The sequence below is a fragment of the Bufo gargarizans genome, chromosome 8 (genome assembly GCF_014858855.1).
Source record: "Bufo gargarizans isolate SCDJY-AF-19 chromosome 8, ASM1485885v1, whole genome shotgun sequence".
NCBI lineage: Eukaryota > Metazoa > Chordata > Amphibia > Anura > Bufonidae > Bufo > Bufo gargarizans.
This window is the reverse complement of record NC_058087.1, coordinates 10516494-10537909: the sequence shown is the minus strand read 5'-3', so window position 1 is coordinate 10537909 and position 21416 is coordinate 10516494. Positions and strand designations below refer to the sequence as shown.

The following is a 21416-nucleotide window of genomic DNA, read 5'->3' as shown; positions in this document are numbered from 1 at the left end:
CTTATGTGTGAATATGTTTTACTTGTGTAGAACTTTGGGAGAGATTTATCAAAACTAGAGTAAAGGAAAACTGGCTTGGTTGCCCATAGCAACCAATCAGATAACACCTTTAATTATTCAGAGCTCTTTTGGAAAATGAAAGGTGGAATCTGGTTGCTGTTGGCAACAAAGCCAGTTTCCTTTACACCAGTTTTGCTAAATCTCCCTTCTAGTATGGCAGCACATTACGCCCTGTTTGTCCGCCCAAATTTTGTGCAGAAAAACCACAGTGTATTACAATACGAGCAAAGTGTATGACATTAGACAAATCTCATGTACACTTTGGGGTTTCTTTAGGTGCCCGAATTGACCTGCTGTGCAGACTTTGAAATCTGCAGCGTATCAATTGTTGTTGCATTTTCTTGTGCCAAGTTCACCCTTTTAAATGAAAGAGTGAGATCTGTGGAAAATCTGCATCAAATCTTCACCAAAAACTGCATTTTAAAACGCAATAAATAGTGTGGGTTAATGTGTGGTTTGGTGCGGATTTCATGCAGACATATGTGCAGCGTGTGCAGCCACCCTAAAGGTCCCTTTAGATGGGACGATACAGCAGGCGATTGTCGGGAAGGAAGCGTCCTTCCCGGCATTCGTCTGCTCGTCAGTGGAGGAGACTGCAGCATTTACTTGCAGTGATCTCCTCCACAGTTCGGGGAGGAATGATTGCTATAGCCATTGCTCGCCTCCATTCAGACTCGTTGTTTGCTGGCAGCAGAGTGTGTTTACACAACATTTTCTGCTGCCAGCAAACGATAATTTATGTGCCTACACAAACGATCAAACTACGCGACAAATGAGCGTTTTGCTCATTCATCGGGCAATCTGCGACACCCTTAGGGCTTTTTCACACGAGCGGATGCCGTGCGGGTAATCTGCTGCGTGAAAGAGTGCCAAGCCGGGCTCTGGACAGCAGAGACACGGAGCATTAACATGATTGATAATGCTCATTTTTTACTACTAAATCACAGTGAGATAAAGTTGTCAATGTGATTTTGTAGTAAAAAGATCACAGAGAGGCACGGAGCGTTATCAATCATGTTAATTCTCCGTGTCTCTGCTGTCCAGAGCGCGGCTTGGCACTCTTTCATGCAACGGATTACCCGCACGGCATCCGCTCGTGTGAAAGAGCCGTTACACCGTCAGATAATTGCTAACGAGCTTCCCTATGAACGCTCATTAGCGATTATCTGGCGCAGGGATGTCAAACTCGTGGCCCTCCAGCTGTTGCAAAACTACAACTCCCATCATGCCTGGGCATACTGCAGCTATCAGGGAATGATGGGAGTTGTAGTTTTGCAACATCTGGAGGGCCATGAGTTTGACATCCATGATCTGGCGGATTCTCAGCCTAGGTAAAAAACCCTTTACAGTTTAATCATTGCAGCACGATGCCAACATTGAGTCCTATGTGTTCATGAGATGCAGGCTCCCCTCACCCTCCTCACACTGATTGATGTATTGCTGTATGTGCAAATAAACAACAGCCAACCATCAGTCCATGGGGACACGGGCAGTGCTCTATCATTGATATACTGGACTCACAAATTATGTGTTCGGTGTATTCTTTCACGGCTCCTGATAGCCAAATGGCTCAATAACTTTATTTTTTTATGTTTCGTCTCCATGCCATGCTGCCCTTACATAGTGCAGCATAGTCTGACAACAGATCCACTTTAAAAGTCATCCTATCTGATGCTGATTTCTCTGTTGTCATTAGAAATTGCGTGGCCAGACAGAAGCGCTCTACATACTGACCAAATGCAACAACACTCGCTTCGAGTTTATTTTTACCAATGTGGTCCCCGGGAGCCCGAGGTTGTTCACTTCGGTTATTGCTGTACACAGGTAAGTTCATCATGTTCTCTGTTGTTGTTCTTCTCGCCGTCACAACATTTTACATATTGCAAGAATTGGAACATAAAAACCGTGTCATCTTCTCAAAATAAATCTTTGTTGTTCCTAAAAATGGAGATTGCTTTCCAGCCATTAGTTGCAGTCATTGGATAGTAGATGTGTCCACACCGTACCTCATATTAACTCAGGGTCAATTCACGCGTTTGTGGGGAATAACGGAGGTACACTTTGGGAGGACTTCCTGATGTATGCTTCCAGCAGATGCCTCCAACGTACGGCACTGTATAGTGGGATATATGTTGATAGGTTCCCACATTAAATGGCATATACTGCACGCTATATGTCTTTTTTTGCAGAATGCACTGTATGGAATAGTGCAACAGACTGTGCTATTACATACCAGCCCAGCAGAGACAAAAAAGCATAGAACATTCAAATTAATATATAATCTATGTAGCACAGGAAGGTCCATCAAAGAGACAGATGCCCTTTTACTTTGGACAAGAAATCAGAATGGTGAGCATAGGAATTCCTTTATTAACTATCCTCTATTAGGGCTCTTGCCCACAAGCCTACCTGTACAGTGCCCATATTGCAGATCATAAACAGCCGGTCCGCAATATATTGGCACTGGCTGTGTGCACACCGTATCACGGATTTGGACCCATTGACTTGAATGGGTCCGCATCCGCCAGATACAACCGAAGATAGGACTTCACCTATCTTTTTTGCGCTGCGGAGGCACGGATCGGTAGCACTATGAAGCACTTCTTCGGGCTTCTAATCCATGCCTCTGCACCCCAAAAAGTTAGAATATGTTCTATCTTTGCCCGCATGTTGCAGATTGTGGAACCATTCAAGTTAATGTGTCCTCATCCACAAGCGGTGTGCTCACGACTAATGCCCATGCATTGCAGACCGCAATTTGCGGTCCCACAGCACTGGCACTGAGCAAGTACGGACAAGGGCATGAGCCCTTACAGAGTTCTTCAGCAGGCTATATGAAAATGGGTTTCCTAAACCGGACATGCTCTTTAAAGTTTACCACCTGTTGTGTAAAGGGACAGTAGTATCCGGAGCACTCTTCATCACACTGTATGAGACAGGATTTACACTTGCATTTTTTATGCACTTTGTTTAACCAAACACAGGAGTAGATACAAGAAGATGAGTAGGAGATCTTTCTTCTTTCTTCTTCTTCGCTAAAGTAATAACCTTCCAATTGTCATTCAAAAGAGTGTTTCTTCAGGGAGGAACAAAAATACCAAACTTAAAAAAAAGTCCTCAAAAATAAAAATACAGCCACAAAATAGGATATTTTTAAAAGCATCCTAAAATCTAATTGTGGGAGGTACATACCTTATGGGAATAAAAGGTTAAGGAACAAGAAAAAAACAATGTGCATAAATAGAACTGTAAAGAAAGCAATAAATGACAAAAAGAAAACATTTAAATCACTAAAACAGGAGGGTGGCGAGGAAGCACTGAAAAACTATAAGGAAAAAAATTGAATATGTAAAAAACAAATAAAAGCAGCTGTGCTGCCTTTACAGGCTATTTAAGTTATAGTTATTTATATAGACTATGTAGTTTATCACTGCCATCTAGTGGCAAAAGTGAGTGGCAGCTTTACCCAGGTTATGTAAATCACTCAGGCAGAAAGTGACCCTTGGTTTAGGAAGTGTTTTCAGCCATTTTAGATTGCTATTCTCGATGGATGCAGCCTGTCTGCTTCTCTCCCAAGGGGCTTGAGACATCATCACCTTTTCACAAAAAAATTAAATAAAGTTTGATTCCTTCGGTAGACAACACAAGCAGTGGGCTTCTCTTTTCTGGCGTCTCGGACAACTGTTTAGCTGTCCGTTCAGAACCACACATAGTCAGTGTTTTGAGAGCGGAACAGCAACCAAACCAGAGACCGAGAGATTAATTGCCAAAGAGAGCAAAACTAACCTTAAAATGTTCTACAATTATATACTGTAAATGGTAAAAAGTATAAATCTGACGGTGTTGCAGAGAGCGATGAGGAGAAAGCAAAGCTATTAAAAAAAAAAATTTCTCCACTGTATTCACTGAGGAAAATAAACTGTCAGATAAAATGCAGAATGTAAAAGTAAATTCCCCATTTAAAAGTGCCCTGTCTGACCCAGGAAGAAGTACAGCGGCATCTTAAAAAGATTAAAATAGACAAATCGCCAGGACCAGATGGCATACACCCCCGTATCCTAAGAGAATTAAGTAATGTCATAGCCAGACCCTTATTTCTGATATTTAAGTGAGTGTTCCACAGTGAGTGTTCCACAGGATTGGCGCATAGCAAATGTGGTGCCAATATTCAAAAAGGGTCCAAAAACAGACCCAGGAAACTATAGGCCGGTAAGTTTAACATCTGTCATGGGTAAACTGTTTGAAGGTTTTCTAAGAGATGCTATCTTGGAGCACCTCAATGAAAATGAGCAAATAACGCCATGTCTTCATGAGGGATCGGTCATGTCAAACTAATTTAATCCGTTTCTAAGAGGAGGTAAGTTCTAGACTTGACAGTGGTGAATCAATGGATGTCGCATATCTGGACTTCTCCAAAGCATTTGACACTGTACCACATGAAAGGTTAGTATATAAAATAAGAATTCTCGGACTGGGAGAAAACGTCTGTATGTGGGTAAGTAACTGGCTCAATGATAGAAAACAGAGGGTGGTTATTAACGGTACACACTCAGATTGGGTCACTGTCACTAGCGGAGTAACTCAGGGGTCAGTATTGGGCCCTATTCTCTTCAATATATTTATTAATGATCTTGTAGAAGGCTTGCACATTTTTGCAGATGAGATTAAACTGTGTAAAGTAATTAACACTGATGAGGACAGTATACTACTACAGAGGGATCTGGATAGATTGGAGGCTTGGGCAGATAAGTGGCAGATGAGGTTTAACACTGACAAATGTAAGGTTATGCACATGGGAAGGAATATTGCAAGTCACCTGTCCATATTAAATGGTAAAACACTCAGTAACACTGACATGGAAAAGGACCTAGGAATTTTAGTGAACAGCAAACTAAGCTGCAAAAACCAGTGTCAGGCAGCTGCTGCCAAGGCCAATAAGATAATGGGTTGCATCAAAAGGGGCATAGATGCCGGTGATGAGAACATAGTCCTACCACTTTACAAATCACTAGTCGGATCACACATGGAGTACTGTGTACAGTTCTGGGCTCCTGTGAACAAGGCAGACATAGCAGAGCTGGAGAGGGTACAGAGGAGGGCAACTAAAGTAATAACTGGAATGGGTGGACTACAGGTCCCAGAAAGATTATCAACATTAGGGTTATTCACTTTAGAAAAAAGACGACTGAGGGGAGATCTAATTACTATGTATAAATATATCAGGGGTCAATACAGAGATCTCTCCCATCATCTATTTATCCCCAGGACTGTGACGAGGGGACATCCTCTGCGTCTGGAGGAAAGAAGGTTTGTACACAAACATAGAAGAGGATTCTTTACGGTAAGAGCAGTGAGACTATGGAACTCTCTGCCTGAGGAGGTGGTGATGGGGAGTACAATAAAGGAATTCAAGAGGGGCCTGGATGTATTTCTGGAGTGTAATAATATTACAGGCTATAGCTACTAGAGAGGGGTCCAATAGAAAGAAATTCCGCGGCACTTCCAAGGCGTAAAATAAAGACTTTTTTTATTTACCAGACAGCAACGTTTCGATCCTTCTCTCTGGGATCTTTCTCAAGCAGTGACTGCTTGAGAAAGATCCCAGAGAGAAGGATCGAAACGTTGCTGTCTGGTAAATAAAAAAAGTATTTATTTTACGCCTTGGAAGTGCCGCGGAATTTCTTTCTATTGTATGCCTTGAAGGGGGACCGCCTTCACAGCCGCTGGCACTCCGCCTGAACCTTTTTTCGCTGTGCGGCTCCTATTGCTCTTTTCCTGTATACTAGAGAGGGGTCGTGATCCAGGGAGTTATTCTGATTGCCTGATTGGAGTCGGGAAGGAATTTTTTTCCCCTTAAGTGGGGACAATTGGCTTCTACCTCACAGGAGTGTTTTTTCCTTCCTCTGGATGAACTTGCAGGATAACAGGCCGAACTGGATGGACAGATGTCTTTTTTCGGCCTTATATACTATGTTACTATGCTAGAGGTCTGATCTTTATGTGGTTGGTTAGGTGTCCTATTTTCTCCAGTTATACCACTAGGTAGGGTATGTTTTTGCTTGCTCGCTTTCATGCATCCAGTATGAATTTTTAATAATTTTGCTTCCTTTTGTATTTTCATAGAGCTTATGAAACATCTAAGATGTATCGAGATCTCAAACTAAGAGGGGCACTGATCCAAAATAAGCAACTAAGACTCCTTCCCCGGGAACAAGTTTATGACAAAATCAATGGAGTATGGAACTTATCCAGTGACCAGGTAATAAACAGTATTTTATCAAGGAAATGACATTTGACTGGATAACAAAAAAACAAGACATACGGTAGCTTGCACGACCTTTCACACTGCTACTTTGAGATGGGGATGTGGGGGGGGGGGTCTTTATAGTTGTTCCGCTGAGTACAGTACAGAATTATGCTGAATTATTAGGACTTTATGAAACCTCTTGTGTGCAGTTTGCATTTGAATAGTTTTCTGCAGTGCTTCAGAGAAGAACTTGCATTATGCACTATGTTTTTTAATTGTTTGGACAGTCTTTCATCTCCCTGTCTATTTATCTCAAAAAGCGTGTTCTAACAAATCTTCTGTCTAGATCTCCTGCATCAGCATTTCAGGAAACACAATCTTCAACCATGGACCATAGGAGCCAATTATCCCTTATCGACAACATAGGGGATAACTATGGTATTAGATCGGCAGGGGTCTGACTGATGGGACCCTTACCAATCACAAGGACACCACTGGCTTCCCTGAAATGAATGGAGTGGCACTGCTATCTCCACCAGTCCCTTAGAGAATAAATAGAGCAGGACACATAACCTGCCTCTCCATTGAGGGGGCCATGTGGGTATGGGGGCCCCCGTTTTTGTGATGGTGGTTGAACCTCCACTGATCTAATAGTTCTATTTCTTATATTGGGGGATAACTTTATATATAGCCAGAATACCCCCTTTAAAGTCTACGTCATCAGTATATGATCTGTAGGGGTCCGACACCCGGGACCCCTGCCGATCAGCTGTTTGAGAAGGCACTGGCGGTCCTGTGAGCGCCATGGCCTTTTCTGTGGTCACAAAGCACAGCGTCATACGTTGTATAGCGGCTGTGCTTGGTATCGCTCTCAGCCCCATTTACTTCAACGGGGCTGAACTGCTCCTAGGCCACGTGACCGATGAGCGTGATGTCACTGGCCTAGGAAAAGCTATGAGAAGGCCGCAGGAGCAGCGGTGCCGTCTCTGACAGCTGATCGGCAGGGGTCTTAGGTGTCGGACCCCCACCGATCAGACACTGATAGCCTATCCTAAGGATAGATCATCCGTATTAAAATCTCGGAAAACCCCTTTAAGATGGCTTGCTATTATGGCGCAGAAGTACTTCATATCACTGTACAGAAGCATTACAGATCTAGTTTTAACACCTTGTTTTCACTTGACTCTGTATATTCACTTTTTCACTGTTTTCCTTCACAGGGTAACTTAGGCACGTTCTTTATAACTAATGTCAGGATAGTTTGGCATGCCAACATGAATGACAGTTTTAATGTCAGCATACCGTACCTTCAGATCGTAAGTTTTTTATTTCTATTTTAATGTTGGTAAATCAGATCAGATTTCAATTTTACTGTCTCGGTGATTGCATTGACTTGATCACAATAGTTTCCTGAGCAGCGTAATTAAATAGCATCTCAGTAGACATATAATTACCTAATATCAGTACATAGTAACAATAATCTTGTATTTACAGTATATAAAATTCTAAGCGTGCTGCAAGTGAATTCCCCTTGCAATTTAGGTTTTAGGCAAAGTGCGGCTGAGACTTAGTGACCGTGTCTTGGTGCGCTGCAGGCACCTAGTACGCGGACACAAGCGGCAAGGGGAATTCACTCCGAGGTGAAAACTAGGAATGAAGGGACAGATAAAGAATATTAGACAGCAGCACTGTTAGAATTCTGGTATATAGGGATAGAGAGCAAAGATCTCTATATACCAAAGACAATAGTCAGAGGCTGAGAACTGAAAAAATATCTTTCTTATCCCTAGAAACTGATAAAGAGAGAAAATAGAGGAAAGTGACTGTTTACAAAAAGCAATCACATTGACAAAAAGTAATTACATTATCCCAGGGCCGCAGAGCCCAGTCGCATTTCCTTTTGAAGCCACCTATGTCTTTTTTTTTCTTCCCGTATATATTTTTAAACAATGAAATAAATGTTATGTCTTAGACTAGACCAAAAACGGGAATCTATTAGCCTTAGGCTATTTGAACTGCAACATTTAAGTCCCGGGGCCAAAGGGTCCTTGACGTAAAAAACAAAACAAAAAAAAAAAAAAAACTTTATGTGTAACACTCACTCATCGGGTGAAACAATCTTTCATGCGGACACCTCAGTTGTCATCTCTGGGCAGCAGATCGTGCCATTTAAAGCGAACCTTTCACCTCAATTTCACTTAATAAACTAGCAACAGTACCTTATAGATCATCTTCAGTGTGTTATCATACAGTCTTGTGCCACTTTCATACGATGTATATGCCTGAAAAAATCGTCTTATAAAGTAATCATTTCCTGCTCCAACAGTCACGCTAGAAGTCAAGGGGGTAGCCCTTCCCTCACTTCAGGCTGTACCTCCCCTGCCCTAACCCCGTAATTCAGTTACAGGATCGCGCTTGAGTCTGCGCGATAGACGGGATCGCGCTGCTACTGAGGCCGACGGCACATGCGCCGCCTGTACAAGCGCGGTCCCGGCGACTGAGCCGGGTGTCATTTACAGTGCATAGAGGCGGGGTTAGGGCAGGGGAGGTACAGCCTGAAGTGAGGGAAGGGCTACCCCCTTGACTTCTAGCGTGACTGTTGGAGCAGGAAATGATTACTTTAAAAGACGATTTTTTTCAGGCATATACAGGTCCTTCTCAAAAAATTAGCATATTGTGATAAAGTTCATTATTTTCTGTAATGTACTGATAAACATTAGACTTTCATATATTTTAGATTCATTACACACAACTGAAGTAGTTCAAGCCTTTTATTGTTTTAATATTGATGATTTTGGCATACAGCTCATCAAAACCCAAATTTCCTATCTAAAAAAATTAGCATATTTCATCCGACCAATAAAAGAAAAGTGTTTTTAATACAAAAAAAGTCAACCTTCAAATAATTATGTTCAGTTATGCACTCATAACTTGGTCGGGAATCCTTTTGCAGAAATGACTGCTTCAATGCGGCGTGGCATGGAGGCAATCAGCCTGTGGCACTGCTGAGGTGTTATGGAGGCCCAGGATGCTTCGATAGCGGCCTTAAGCTCATCCAGAGTGTTGGGTCTTGCGTCTCTCAACTTTCTCTTCCCAATATCCCACAGATTCTCTATGGGGTTCAGGTCAGGAGAGTTGGCAGGCCAATTGAGCACAGTAATACCATGGTCAGTAAACCATTTATCAGTGGTTTTGGCACTGTGAGCAGGTGCCAGGTCGTGCTAAAAAATGAAATCTTCATCTCCATAAAGCTTTTCAGCAGATGGAAGCATGAAGTGCTCCAAAATCTCCTGATAGCGGCTGCATTGACCCTGCCCTTGATAAAACACAGTGGACCAACACCAGCAGCTGACATGGCACCCAGACCATCACTGACTGTGGGTACTTGACACTGGACTTCAGGCATTTTGGCATTTCCCTCTCCCCAGTCTTCCTCCAGACTCTGGCACCTTGATTTCCGAATGACATGCAAAATTTGCTTTCATCCGAAAAAAGTACTTTGGACAACTGAGCAACAGTCCAGTGCTGCTTCTCTGTAGCCCAGGTCAGGCGCTTCTGCCGCTGTTTCTGGGGAATGCGGCACCTGTAGCCCATTTCCTGCACACGCCTGTACACGGTGCCTCTGGATGTTTCTACTCCAGACTCAGTCCACTGCTTCCGCAGGTCCCCCAAGGTCTGGAATCGGTCCTTCTCCACAATCTTCCTCAGGGTCCGGTCACCTCTTCTCGTTGTGCAGCGTTTTCTGCCACACTTTTTCCTTCCCACAGACTTCCCACTGAGGTGCCTTGATACAGCACTCTGGGAACAGCCTATTCGTTCAGAAATTTCTTTCTGTGTCTTACCCTCTTGCTTGAGGGTGTCAATGATGGCCTTCTGGACAGCAGTCAGGTCGGCAGTCTTACCCATGATTGCCGTTTGGAGTAATGAACCAGGCTGGGAGTTTTTAAAAGCCTCAGGAATCTTTTGCAGGTGTTTAGAGTTAATTAGTTGATTCAGATGATTAGGTTAATAGCTCGTGTAGAGAACCTTTTCATGATATGCTAATTTTTTGAGATAGGAATTTTGGGTTTTCATGAGCTGTATGCCAAAATCATCAATATTAAAACAATAAAAGGCTTGAACTACTTCAGTTGGTGTAAAATTAATCTAAAATAAATGAAAGTCTAATGTTTATCAGTACATTACAGAAAATAACGAACTTTATCACAATATGCTAATTTTTTTAGAAGGACCTGTACATCGTATGAAAGCGGCACAAGGATGTATAATAACACACTGAAGATGATCTATAAGGTACTGTTGCTAGTTTATTAAGTGAAATTGAGGTGAAAGGTTCCCTTTAATCAGCGATCTGCTGCATAGAACCAATGTCGCTGTATAAGGACGAGTGATGGCAGCGCTTCACCTCCAGTGATGAGCAGGTAATTGTCGGGAGGGAAGCGTTCCCTGCTCCATCGGCCTGTGTTTTTTTTCTTGGTAATTAAGCGCTGTCTCTTGTATTGCATGTCAGGAGTATCAGCATATGGTGGATCTGTTCAGTTATATAGCTTATTTCTCTCTCTTTTTATTAAACTAGCGTTCCATAAAGATACGCGACTCCAAGTTTGGCTTAGCTCTTGTGATTGAAAGCTCCCAGCAGGTAAAAGCTATTACCATGTACAGTGCAGTATTTTATTATGTACTCCTCAGCTACAGTAATACGTTCTTGTATAAAGGAGTGGTGAGGGGTCTGCTGGAGCGGAAGTAGAAATTTGAGAACATATTCTTGTAGTATAAAACAACATACATTACAGTGTGATGGTGCAAAGTCTGAAGGCTGCATGTTTCCATGATCTTGGGTAAAAGTTCCTTAAAATCAGCCAGAAGATTAAAATGTTTTTCCGATATTTTTTTTTTTTTTTTTACTGATGACCCGTCTTCTGGATATGTCATCAGTATCTGATCGGTGGGGGTCTGACACCCAGGACTCCACCAGTCAGCTGTTAGAGGAGGCTCGGGTGCTCACAGTAGCGCACGGCCTTCCCCACTTTTTCCGAGCCCATGTGACATCACACATGGCCTAGGCGCAGCTCAGTCCCATAGAAGTGAATGCGATATTAAGCACAGCTGATATACAAGCTATGGTGATGTGCTTGGTGAGCTGAAAGAAGCCTGCGGCGCTAGTGCGAATCCTGCTGCCTTCTCAAACAGCTTTTCGGCGGGTGTCTGACCCCTTCCGATCGTATACTGATAGATAAATCTCGGAAAACCGCTTTTAAGGCCAGGTCTACATGCTCAGGCTGCCAGTGGAGGCCAATGGCCGCACTGCTTTGCAGGTAATACCTTGATTTCTTCACCCTCATAGCCAGAGCACGTAAACTTGGCTGAATGTTACCTGGCTATATATTTGGATTAGGAAATGAAGCCCTTTAGACTAATCAGGGCATGACGAGGGGTAGGGTGAGTAGGTGGCCAGCTAAGGTTCCACTGGAGGATGCAATTTATGGATTAAAAACAATGCAAATGGATACTGTATTTAAATTGCTGACAGTGTGGAAGGTGCCGGGATACAATACCCTTCTCTTTAGTGCATTAGTGAGTGACCAATAGAGGACAACCACCCCTACATTCAGAATTGCCCATGCTTGGTGGGGGACAAGTCCATTGATTGGTGGTAAAGCTGGGGCAACATGCAGAGTAAATGTCCATCCAGCAGCTGTGTGGCTGAGCTTCAGGGTGGGCTCATTCATAGACCACGGCCTATAGCACCAAGCTAGCTTGCTTGGCCCCTTAGATTACTGCAGTGCCTACTGGTTCGAGGATCCATAAACAGACCAGTAAGGATTGGTGACATCCATTCTCCACTCTTTACATCTATCTTACAGTTTCAAGATTTTAGTCTATTAATCATAACATCCCAAAACCTTTCAGATATGAATTGGCTGCAAACTTTTGATATTTTTGTGATTGCAATATTACCTCACTAGGTAGTTTTAATAACCTTTCTTGTGTTTTTATGTGGTTTCATTGATATTTATGCTGGACTTTGTTTTGAGTTGTCCTTTTCTTGTGCATTAGAGCGGTGGCTATGTGCTAGGCTTTAAAATTGACCCGGTAGAGAAGCTCCAGGATTCTGTGAAAGAGATTAATTCACTGCACAGAGTCTACTCTGCAAGCCCCATATTTGGAGTAGAATATGAGATGGAAGAAAAGGTAAAAAAAAATGTCTGAATTGTTTTGAAAGGGGTTTTCAGGGGCCCTGAAAAATTTTGCTGAAGGCCAGAGATGAACCTTCTTACCTATCTCCCCCTGACATTCCAGTGCTGATGCTCCAGGCAGTCTTTGTTTCCAGCGCTGCATCCATGCTTGACTACCCCGTGTGACCTCAGAAGCCACTGCCTGGCTGCAGCGGTGACATAGAGTTGTTGGGTACGTCGTCATTGCCGTATTAGAAACATAAACTGCTGGAAGCACAGAATGGTGTCTGGGTAATTAAGAAGGTGAGTTAAAGGTCCTTTTCATGAGCCAGAAATCTGCCAGATAATTGCTAACAAGCTTTCATGGGAATACTTGTTAGCGATTATCTGGCGGTGTGAAGGTGCCGCCGAATACCTGATGAACAAGTGAAACGCTAATAGATCTTTTGCGGACACAAAAATTGTTGTTTGCTAGCAGCAGATCGTGCAGCGGTCTCCTCTGCTGACGAGCCGGCGATTGCTTCCTTCCCGACATTCGCTTTGTCCCTTTTTTTCTTTTTTTTTTTTTTTATATAGCGTAAACTTCCTGCCTTTGGGCAAAATTATTTGGAGTTCCAGAACACGCTTTTAGGCCTCATGCACACGACACTATACTAGTGTATTACTGTACAGCAGCGGCTGCATGAAGCGCACGGCGTTATAGCAACCAATGACGCCGTGCGCTCATGCTGTCAGCAGGAATCCCGGCCGGGTTTCCACGGTCCGCTCTCGGCCGCGGAACACGGCCGCGTGCATGAGGACTTAACAGGAGTTAAGTAGGACCAGCACTTTTAACAACACTAATACTTGAGTAGTGCACATGCCATTGACTTCAGATTAGTAATTCATACTCATTCTGGCCATGTATTACTTAGAGAGGACTTCTCCTTTTGGAGTCCATTATGTGTCAGAAGAATCCCAGCAAGCATTCTGTATTTCAATAAGGTATATTCTTTATTTCAGCAAATAATCAAAGCTTACAGGACTCGTTTCTGACCTGGGGAACGCCCCCTTCCCGTTGCAGCGCGCCCTACGGATCGAGTGTTGGCTGAATCTAGACACGACCCCCCATAATGTCAAATAAGAAATGCCTCAGTACACCTCATTTACCTCCCCTCAGGCTTTTTCATGCACATTATGTTTTTTATGGCTCTCCACATTAACGCAATACCTAGTCCCCATAGCTCTGTGTGCTTTTATTGTGTAAAAAACCCGATTTGATACATATGCAAATTAACCTGAGATGAGTCCTATATGTGAGATGAGTCAGGGACAGGACTCATTTCAGGTTAATTTGCATATGTTTAAAATCGTTGGTTTTTTTTACACAATAAAAGCACACAGAGCTATGGGGACTGGGTATTGCGGATGTGCTAGCGGCCATCTAGCAACCCATGTCCTCAGCTCTATACACAAAATCCCGGTGACAGGTTCCCTTTAAATACTTAGTAACCACTTAAAACACCCTATGACTAAAAATACTGATCTCAACAGCCAACCTGTTTATGTAAAAAATATATATATTTTAAAGGTAAATTGGGCTTAGTTCAAAAATATACAGTACATATATACTTCAGAGTAACATATGGCAACAATTAGTGAGGATCCCCTTCTCAGAAAGATCACCGTGTTCCCAGCAGAAATGGTCCTGGATCTTTTTCAAGCTGCACACTAAGTGTCTGACGTCAATAATGTCATTTTTATTTATGATAGGTGACAGGGCATTTCTGCTTTACATGCCATGAACGGTTAGCAGATATGTTAGACTTCATTTGTCACAGACACAGTAAGTAACTAGAAGGCTTATGTGTCTTCTATAAAACTGCTGGCACAGGTGCACATCTCTGCCCCATGAATCATGTTAAAGGTCTTTTTCAAGAATATATGTGTATAGTTTCCTGGAGGAGATTAGTTGTACCATAAATAAAATGACAATGTGCACTGCTGTCAGTTATATATGGCGAGGTGCCCATGACTCATGGGTGACCCAGAACACTTCAGTTACAGTCTTCATGACAAGCATGACGCCTCTGTGCTGTCATAGGCAAGAGACAGCGAGAGCTGGAATCACTCAACATTCAAAGTAAGTTAAAGGGTTATGCCATGATTGATGTAAAAAAATAAAAAAAATAATGAAAATCGGACATTATATGGTACATGACTTTCTAACCAAGCTAGAACCAGCCCTGTACCTCACAGAGTGTAATGGTCTCATAGAGTAGCACGTGACACTGCCTAGACACCTTGTATTCACTCATTCCTACTTCCATAGAGGTGTATATAGCTTTATCTCTCTCTAGACATAGGAGAAGGAAAGGTGGGGGTAGTGCATACCATATGTATCTCTGGGGCTATATGTCAGGGGAGGAGGGAGCTGAATGCAGTGCATCCTGGGAGATCCAGGTGCTTGATTGTCTCATGTGCCGAACAGATCAAGTTGTCAGAAAACAAACTTTTTTTTATTTTTAATATAGTTCAATTAAAAATTATCTTTAGCACACAATATTTTGAATACAATGAGAAATAATGGAAAGGTGTCCAGAGCATCCCAGGGCTCCTGACTTGACTCTTGTCAGATTCTGGGCTTCAGACCTGACTATATTGGGGCTCCCGTTGTCAGCCCAGGGGCTCCAGAATGGTATTCTTCAGGGTCCCTGAAGTCGGCGTTCTTCGTTTTTAAGCTATTCAGCTTCTCTTTTTCTGTAGGGAAAGGGGTTATGACAGCAGAACACCCTATGATCGGCTCATTGTGTGTGTCTGATGTGAAGGAACATTTTTTTAAGTGGTTGCTATTAAAAGTTGTTAAACTACAATTGTATCTCCCTGCGTGTAGGACAGAACAATGCATATCAGGGGTAAATGTATTCACGAATATACTGACCCTACTATGACGTAGTCGTGGCAGGACTGACAGGTCCTTGTAGAAAATATAAATAGACATAAAAGCTCTTTAAAACTTACAGATACAGAATGTTCTCTTTTAAAGGGAATCCGTCACCAGCGACCTCCCTATCCAGCTGTTGGCACAGACACATAGCTGTGGTTCACCCGATTAAAACGCTGCTTTTCATTTGTTGATCTAAGTCTCCATTTCTGAAAGATGATACTTTTTCTTAACATGCCTTTGGTGCAATAAGGGTGTCACCATTGCTCTTGTTGCACCCAGCCTCTGCTCCTTTCTGTGGCCAGCCCCTCCCTGGCTGTTTTGCCACTGCCTGGCCCTGTCAATGAAAGCAGCTAGCCATAGAAAGGAGTGGCGCTTGGGTACGACAGGAGCAATGTGACGCCCTCATTGCACCCAAATTTTTTTTTGCCCTATTTTACATAATAAGAAAAAGTATCACAACTCAGGAACGGAGCCTCAGATCAACAAAAGAAAAACTGCGTTTTAATCAGGTGACCCACAGCCATGTGTTTATACAAACAGCTGGATAAGGAGGTGGCCGGTGACAGGTTCCCTTTAATACGAGGCCAAGCTTTAGGACATAAAACGTCTTTTGTGTTATTTTTCAGCCCCAGGCTCTGGAGGAGCTGACGGTTGAACAGGTTCAGGATGATGTGGAGATAGAAGCTGATGAGCACACAGATGCATTTGTGGTAAGATTCACCTTTAGGTCACCTCCAGATTGTGGATTTATGCTTTAGTACAATGCAATTAAACTGAGTTTTTTAAACCTCTTTTTAGATGTAGCAGATTTTTCTACTGCAGATTTGAAGACATGACGGGGGTCGTATAGAAATGTTTCCCTTCAGTTTTTTGTTTTTGTTTTTTTGTTCAGTTGACATACAGGTGAAACTCGAAAAATGTGAATATTGTGCAAAAGTCTATTTATTTCAGTAATGCAACTTAAAATTAGAATTTTGTGAAAAGGTTGAATATTCTAGGCTCAAAGTGTCACACTCTAGTCAACTAATTAATCCATACCCCCTGAGCAAAGGGGACCTCAAAATTGTGACTTTGGGGTTTCATAAGCTGTAAGCCATAATCATCCAAATTATAACAAATAAAGGCTTGAAATATCTCGCTTTGCATGTAATGAGTCTCATATGTTAGTTTCACCTTTTAAGTTACATTACTGAAATAAATGAACTTTGCACGATATTCTAATTTTTCGAGTTTCACCTGTATGTACTTCAGCTTCCACTCAATGCCGTGCTGTATTAATTATAGGACGGATCCCACAGGCACTTCATGGACCCCATTGACTTGTAATGGAGTCCATCTTTGTTCTGTCATTGTTTCTGACCTTTAGACGGCAGGAATAGTGCTGCATGTTGTGCTATTCTTAACATCGGATCTGACAGAATTACCAAAGAAGCCAACATCAATGTGAACAGAGCCTTGTGGGATCCATTCCCACTGTCTGTGAAAGCACAATGTATGGTCTGCAGAGTGAAAGTAACGGCATCCACCTGCACGGTGTATGGCCATTCATTGATGTAGATGGAGCTTTTCACTGAATGTTCTGTCAAATCTTCAGTAATAGAAATCTATCAGCAGGTATATTAATCACAACATACGATAACCGTATTGCAAAAGACGTTGAAATGTTCTATGGAGCACTTTGCTTCTGGACATCCATAACACACTCCACCAATGTGATCTTTGTATGTATGTAATACAGGTCCTTCTCAAAAAATTTGCATATTGTGATAAAGTTCATTATTTTCTGTAATGTACTGATAAACATTAGACTTTCATATATTTTAGATTCATTAAATTCATAGATTCATTAAAAACTGAAGTAATTCAAGCCTTTTATTGTTTTAATATTGATGATTTTGGCATACAGCTCATGAAAACCCAAAATTCCTATCTAAAAAAATTAGCATATTTCATCCGACTAATAAAAGAAAAGTGTTTTTAATACAAAAAAAGTCAACCTTCAAATAATGATGTTCAGTTCTGCACTCAATACTTGGTCGGGAATCCTTTTGCAGAAATGACTGCTTAATGCGGCGTGGCATGGAGGCAATCAGCCTGTGGCACTGCTGAGGTGTTATGGAGGCCCAGGATGCTTCGATAGCGGCCTTAAGCTCATCCAGAGTGTTGGGTCTTGCGTCTCTCAACTTTCTCTTCCCAATATCCCACAGATTCTCTATGGGGTTCAGGTCAGGAGAGTTGGCAGGCCAATTGAGCACAGTAATACCATGGTCAGTAAACCATTTACCAGTGGTTTTGGCACTGTGAGCAGGTGCCAGGTCGTGCTGAAAAATGAAATCTTCATCTCCATAAAGCTTTTCAGTAGATGGAAGCATGAAGTGCTCCAAAATCTCCTGATAGCTAGCTGCATTGACCCTGCCCTTGATAAAACACAGTGGACCAACACCAGCAGCTGACATGGCACCCCAGACCATCACTGACTGTGGGTACTTGACACTGGACTTCAGGCATTTTGGCATTTCCCTCTCCCCAGTCTTCCTCCAGACTCTGGCACCTTGATTTCCGAATGACATGCAAAATTTGCTTTCATCCGAAAAAAGTACTTTGGACCACTGAGCAACAGTCCAGTGCTGCTTCTCTGTAGCCCAGGTCAGGCGCTTCTGCCGCTGTTTCTGGGGAATGCGGCACCTGAAGCCCATTTCCTGCACACGCCTGTACACGGTGGCTCTGGATGTTTCTACTCCAGACTGAGTCCACTGCTTCCGCAGGTCCCCCAAGGTCTGGAATCGGTCCTTCTCCACAATCTTCCTCAGGGTCCGGTCACCTCTTCTCGTTGTGCAGCGTTTTCTGCCACACTTTTTCCTTCCCACAGACTTCCCACTGAGGTGCCTTGATACAGCACTCTGGGAACAGCCTATTCGTTCAGAAATGTCTTTCTGTGTCTTACCCTCTTGCTTGAGGGTGTCAATGATGGCCTTCTGGACAGCAGTCAGGTCGGCAGTCTTACCCATGATTGCGGTTTTGAGTAATGAACCAGGCTGGGAGTTTTTAAAAGCCTCAGGAATCTTTTGCAGGTGTTTAGAGTTAATTAGTTGATTCAGATGATTAGGTTAATCGCTCGTTTAGAGAACCTTTTCATGATATGCTAATTTTTTGAGATAGGAATTTGGGTTTTCATGAGCTGTATGCCAAAATCATCAATATTAAAACAATAAAAGGCTTGAACTACTTTAGTTGTGTGTAATGAATCTAAAATATATGAAAGTCTAATGTTTATCAGTACATTACAGAAAATAATGAACGTTATCACAATATGCTAATTTTTTTAGAAGGACCTGTATATTAGCAGACTTTAGATTTTTCTTTTGAATGCATTTATACTTACGTTAAAGGAGAACTCCATCCAAAAGCTTAACGGGAACCTGTCACCGGGATTTTGTGTATAGAGCTGAGGACATGGGTTGCTAGATGGCCGCAAGCACATCTGCAATACCCAGTCCCCATAGCTCTGTGTGCTTTTATTGTGTATAAAAACAGATTTGATACACATGCAAATTAACCTGAGATGAGTCAGAGCTTGAAAATATGACTCTTCTCTGGTCACACAAGTAAGATATGACTCTTTTATGTTAATTTGCATATGTATCAAATCGGTTTTTTTACACAATAAAAGCACACCGGGCTATGGGGACTGGGTATTGCGAATGTGCTAGCGGCCATCTAGCAACCCATGTCCTCAGCTCTATACCCAAAATCCCGGTGACAGGTTCCCTTTCAACTGTACAGAGTTCCCCTGGGAGCCCTATTGTTTTTTACCTACCATGTGAAGTGACAAGTGTGTCAGACCTCAGCACTGCTTAGAAAAATTACCACAATGGTAATATACGTTCCACATTGACCACTGCTCACATTGCTGCAACCTAAGGCTGGTGGTACCATAGAGCCGGTGTGGTGACAGGGGATGTGAAGGTTTGGCCAAACCAAGCATGCATGTTTATGGGTCAGCCGACAGCCATTGAAGGTGTGCACATACGCACTCTTCAGTTCTCTTGTTCGCCCCTGGTTCCATTGTATCTGTTGGCCTTGGCTGCAGCGGGGATGTCAGTATGGATGATGTCACCACTGCGGCCGGTGTTGTGTAGTTTCCATTCTGTTTCTGGGATTCTTCAGAAGGTTGGAAAACCACTTTAAAAGTAATTCTCTTAAAGCGCCCTTACACCTTCAATGACTGTCAGCTGACCCATAAACAGGCATGCTTGGTTTGGCCAAGCATGGATGTGTTTCAGTGGGGAGAGAGGAGAAAGCTACTGCTAGACACTTCTGGCAGCGTCTTCTCTCTCTGACCTCATCTGTCATGGAAGAGTCAGGAGCTCCCATACATAGATTGTCAGCCAGCCCCACCAATAATGGCGGGTTTGTCTGACAATACCCTAGTGTGTATGGGAGTCCTTAAAGTGTAACTGCATATCCTGGAAACATCCTAAAGGTTTTGATCGGTGGGTGTCAGAGTGCTGGGACCCCAACCAAATAGTAGAATGAGGAGAGAGAGAAGCACTCACATAGCAGCGCTCTCTCCCCTCTCTGCAGGAGACTGAATAGAGACACCGGTCTTTCTAACCTCTATAGCTGGCGGTGGATCTGCAGAAGTTATGAAGAGGTGCCGGCCTCTACATTACATCAGCGTATTCAGCACCAGTCTAAATGTAAGACCGCTTCTTTGCTGTCTCCATTTAGACCATTTTCTATTACTAAAACAGACGTAGAAAATGATGAATGAGATGGGCCTGGCGGGCCCGTCCACGCCACAACCCCTTTTTTAGACCTGATGTGAGCGGAGAAAAGTCGCAGATTGCGGCGCAAATAACCTTTGTTATTTCTGGATAGTAAATGACCCCCATGGTTTCTATTGAGCCCATGTCCTGCAGCCAGGAGAGACACGTCGCTATATGAGCAGTTCTCTTTCCTCTTTCTAGTGATTGGTGAGGGTCTTAGCACTGAAAATGTTGCTAGGACATATCAAAAGTTTTTTCAAAGGGCAGTGAGACTATAAAGGGGTTGTCCCATCTGGGACATTTATTGTAGATCGCTAGGATATGCCTTAAATGTCAGATAGGTCCAGGTGCCACCTCTGGGAGACCAAAACGGGGCCTGAGAAGTGAATGGAGAGTACACCACACATGTCCAGCATTCTCTCCATTTGCCTCAGTGGGACTTCTGAAAGTAGCCAAGCTAGGGCTCAGCTATTTTAGGGAGTGAAGAGCAAGCTGCACCCGCACCTATCAGACATTTAAGGCGAATCCTAGTAATTTTCCATAAATGTTCCAAATGAAGCTTACCTTTTTAGTTACCTTTTTCTTTCTGTTCCTCTGAAAGCAAATAAGGTATAAAATGAATAGCTCGTCGTTCTCCTACTGATGTACTATCCGTTTTACTTTTTTTCAGGCTTATTTTGCAGATGGGAACAAGGTACAGAAAGTTCTTGACATTTACGTATTTATAACATCCAGTCATATGATTTTCTAGTAGATTTATTCAAGCTTTTTATTTCTGTCCTATAAGCAACAAGATCGTGAACCAGTCTTTTCTGAGGAGCTTGGCCTCGCCATTGAGAAGCTAAAGGACGGTTTCACTCTTCAAGGATTATGGGATGTCATGAATTAACCTTTTTCACATCTTATGAAGATATGAGGAGATCATGTAGCTTACATTATAATACATTTTTTACAAGTAACTGTCATTATTGAATGGTTTACATACACTGAGGAACAGAAGTATTTGAACACCCTGCGATTTTGCAAGTTCTCCCACTTAGAAATCATGGAGGGGTCTGAAATTCACATTGTAGGTGCATTCCCACTCTGAGAGACAGAATAAAAAAAAAAAAAAAAAGGAAATCACATTGTATAATTTTTAAAGAATTTATTTGTCTTGCACTGCTGAACATAAGATTTGAACACCTGAGAAAATTAGTGTTAATATTTGGTACAGAAGCCTTTGTTTGCAATTACAG

The 21416-nt window shown here is 42.6% G+C and overlaps 1 protein-coding gene across 1 annotated transcript in view; it reads left to right on the top strand.

The window, feature by feature from the left end:
• Window positions 1-21196, top strand: part of BBS5 (Bardet-Biedl syndrome 5) — a 28055-nt gene extending 6859 nt beyond the window's left edge. Inside the window, exons 5-12 of the mRNA XM_044302542.1 lie at window positions 1757-1884; window positions 6184-6319; window positions 7528-7623; window positions 10884-10946; window positions 12365-12499; window positions 16036-16119; window positions 20849-20872; window positions 20966-21196. Of these exons, the coding sequence (XP_044158477.1) occupies window positions 1757-1884; window positions 6184-6319; window positions 7528-7623; window positions 10884-10946; window positions 12365-12499; window positions 16036-16119; window positions 20849-20872; window positions 20966-21067 (768 nt within the window). The 3' untranslated portion in view covers window positions 21068-21196. The remainder of the gene's footprint in view (window positions 1-1756; window positions 1885-6183; window positions 6320-7527; window positions 7624-10883; window positions 10947-12364; window positions 12500-16035; window positions 16120-20848; window positions 20873-20965) is intronic.
• Window positions 21197-21416: the final 220 nt, after the last annotated feature.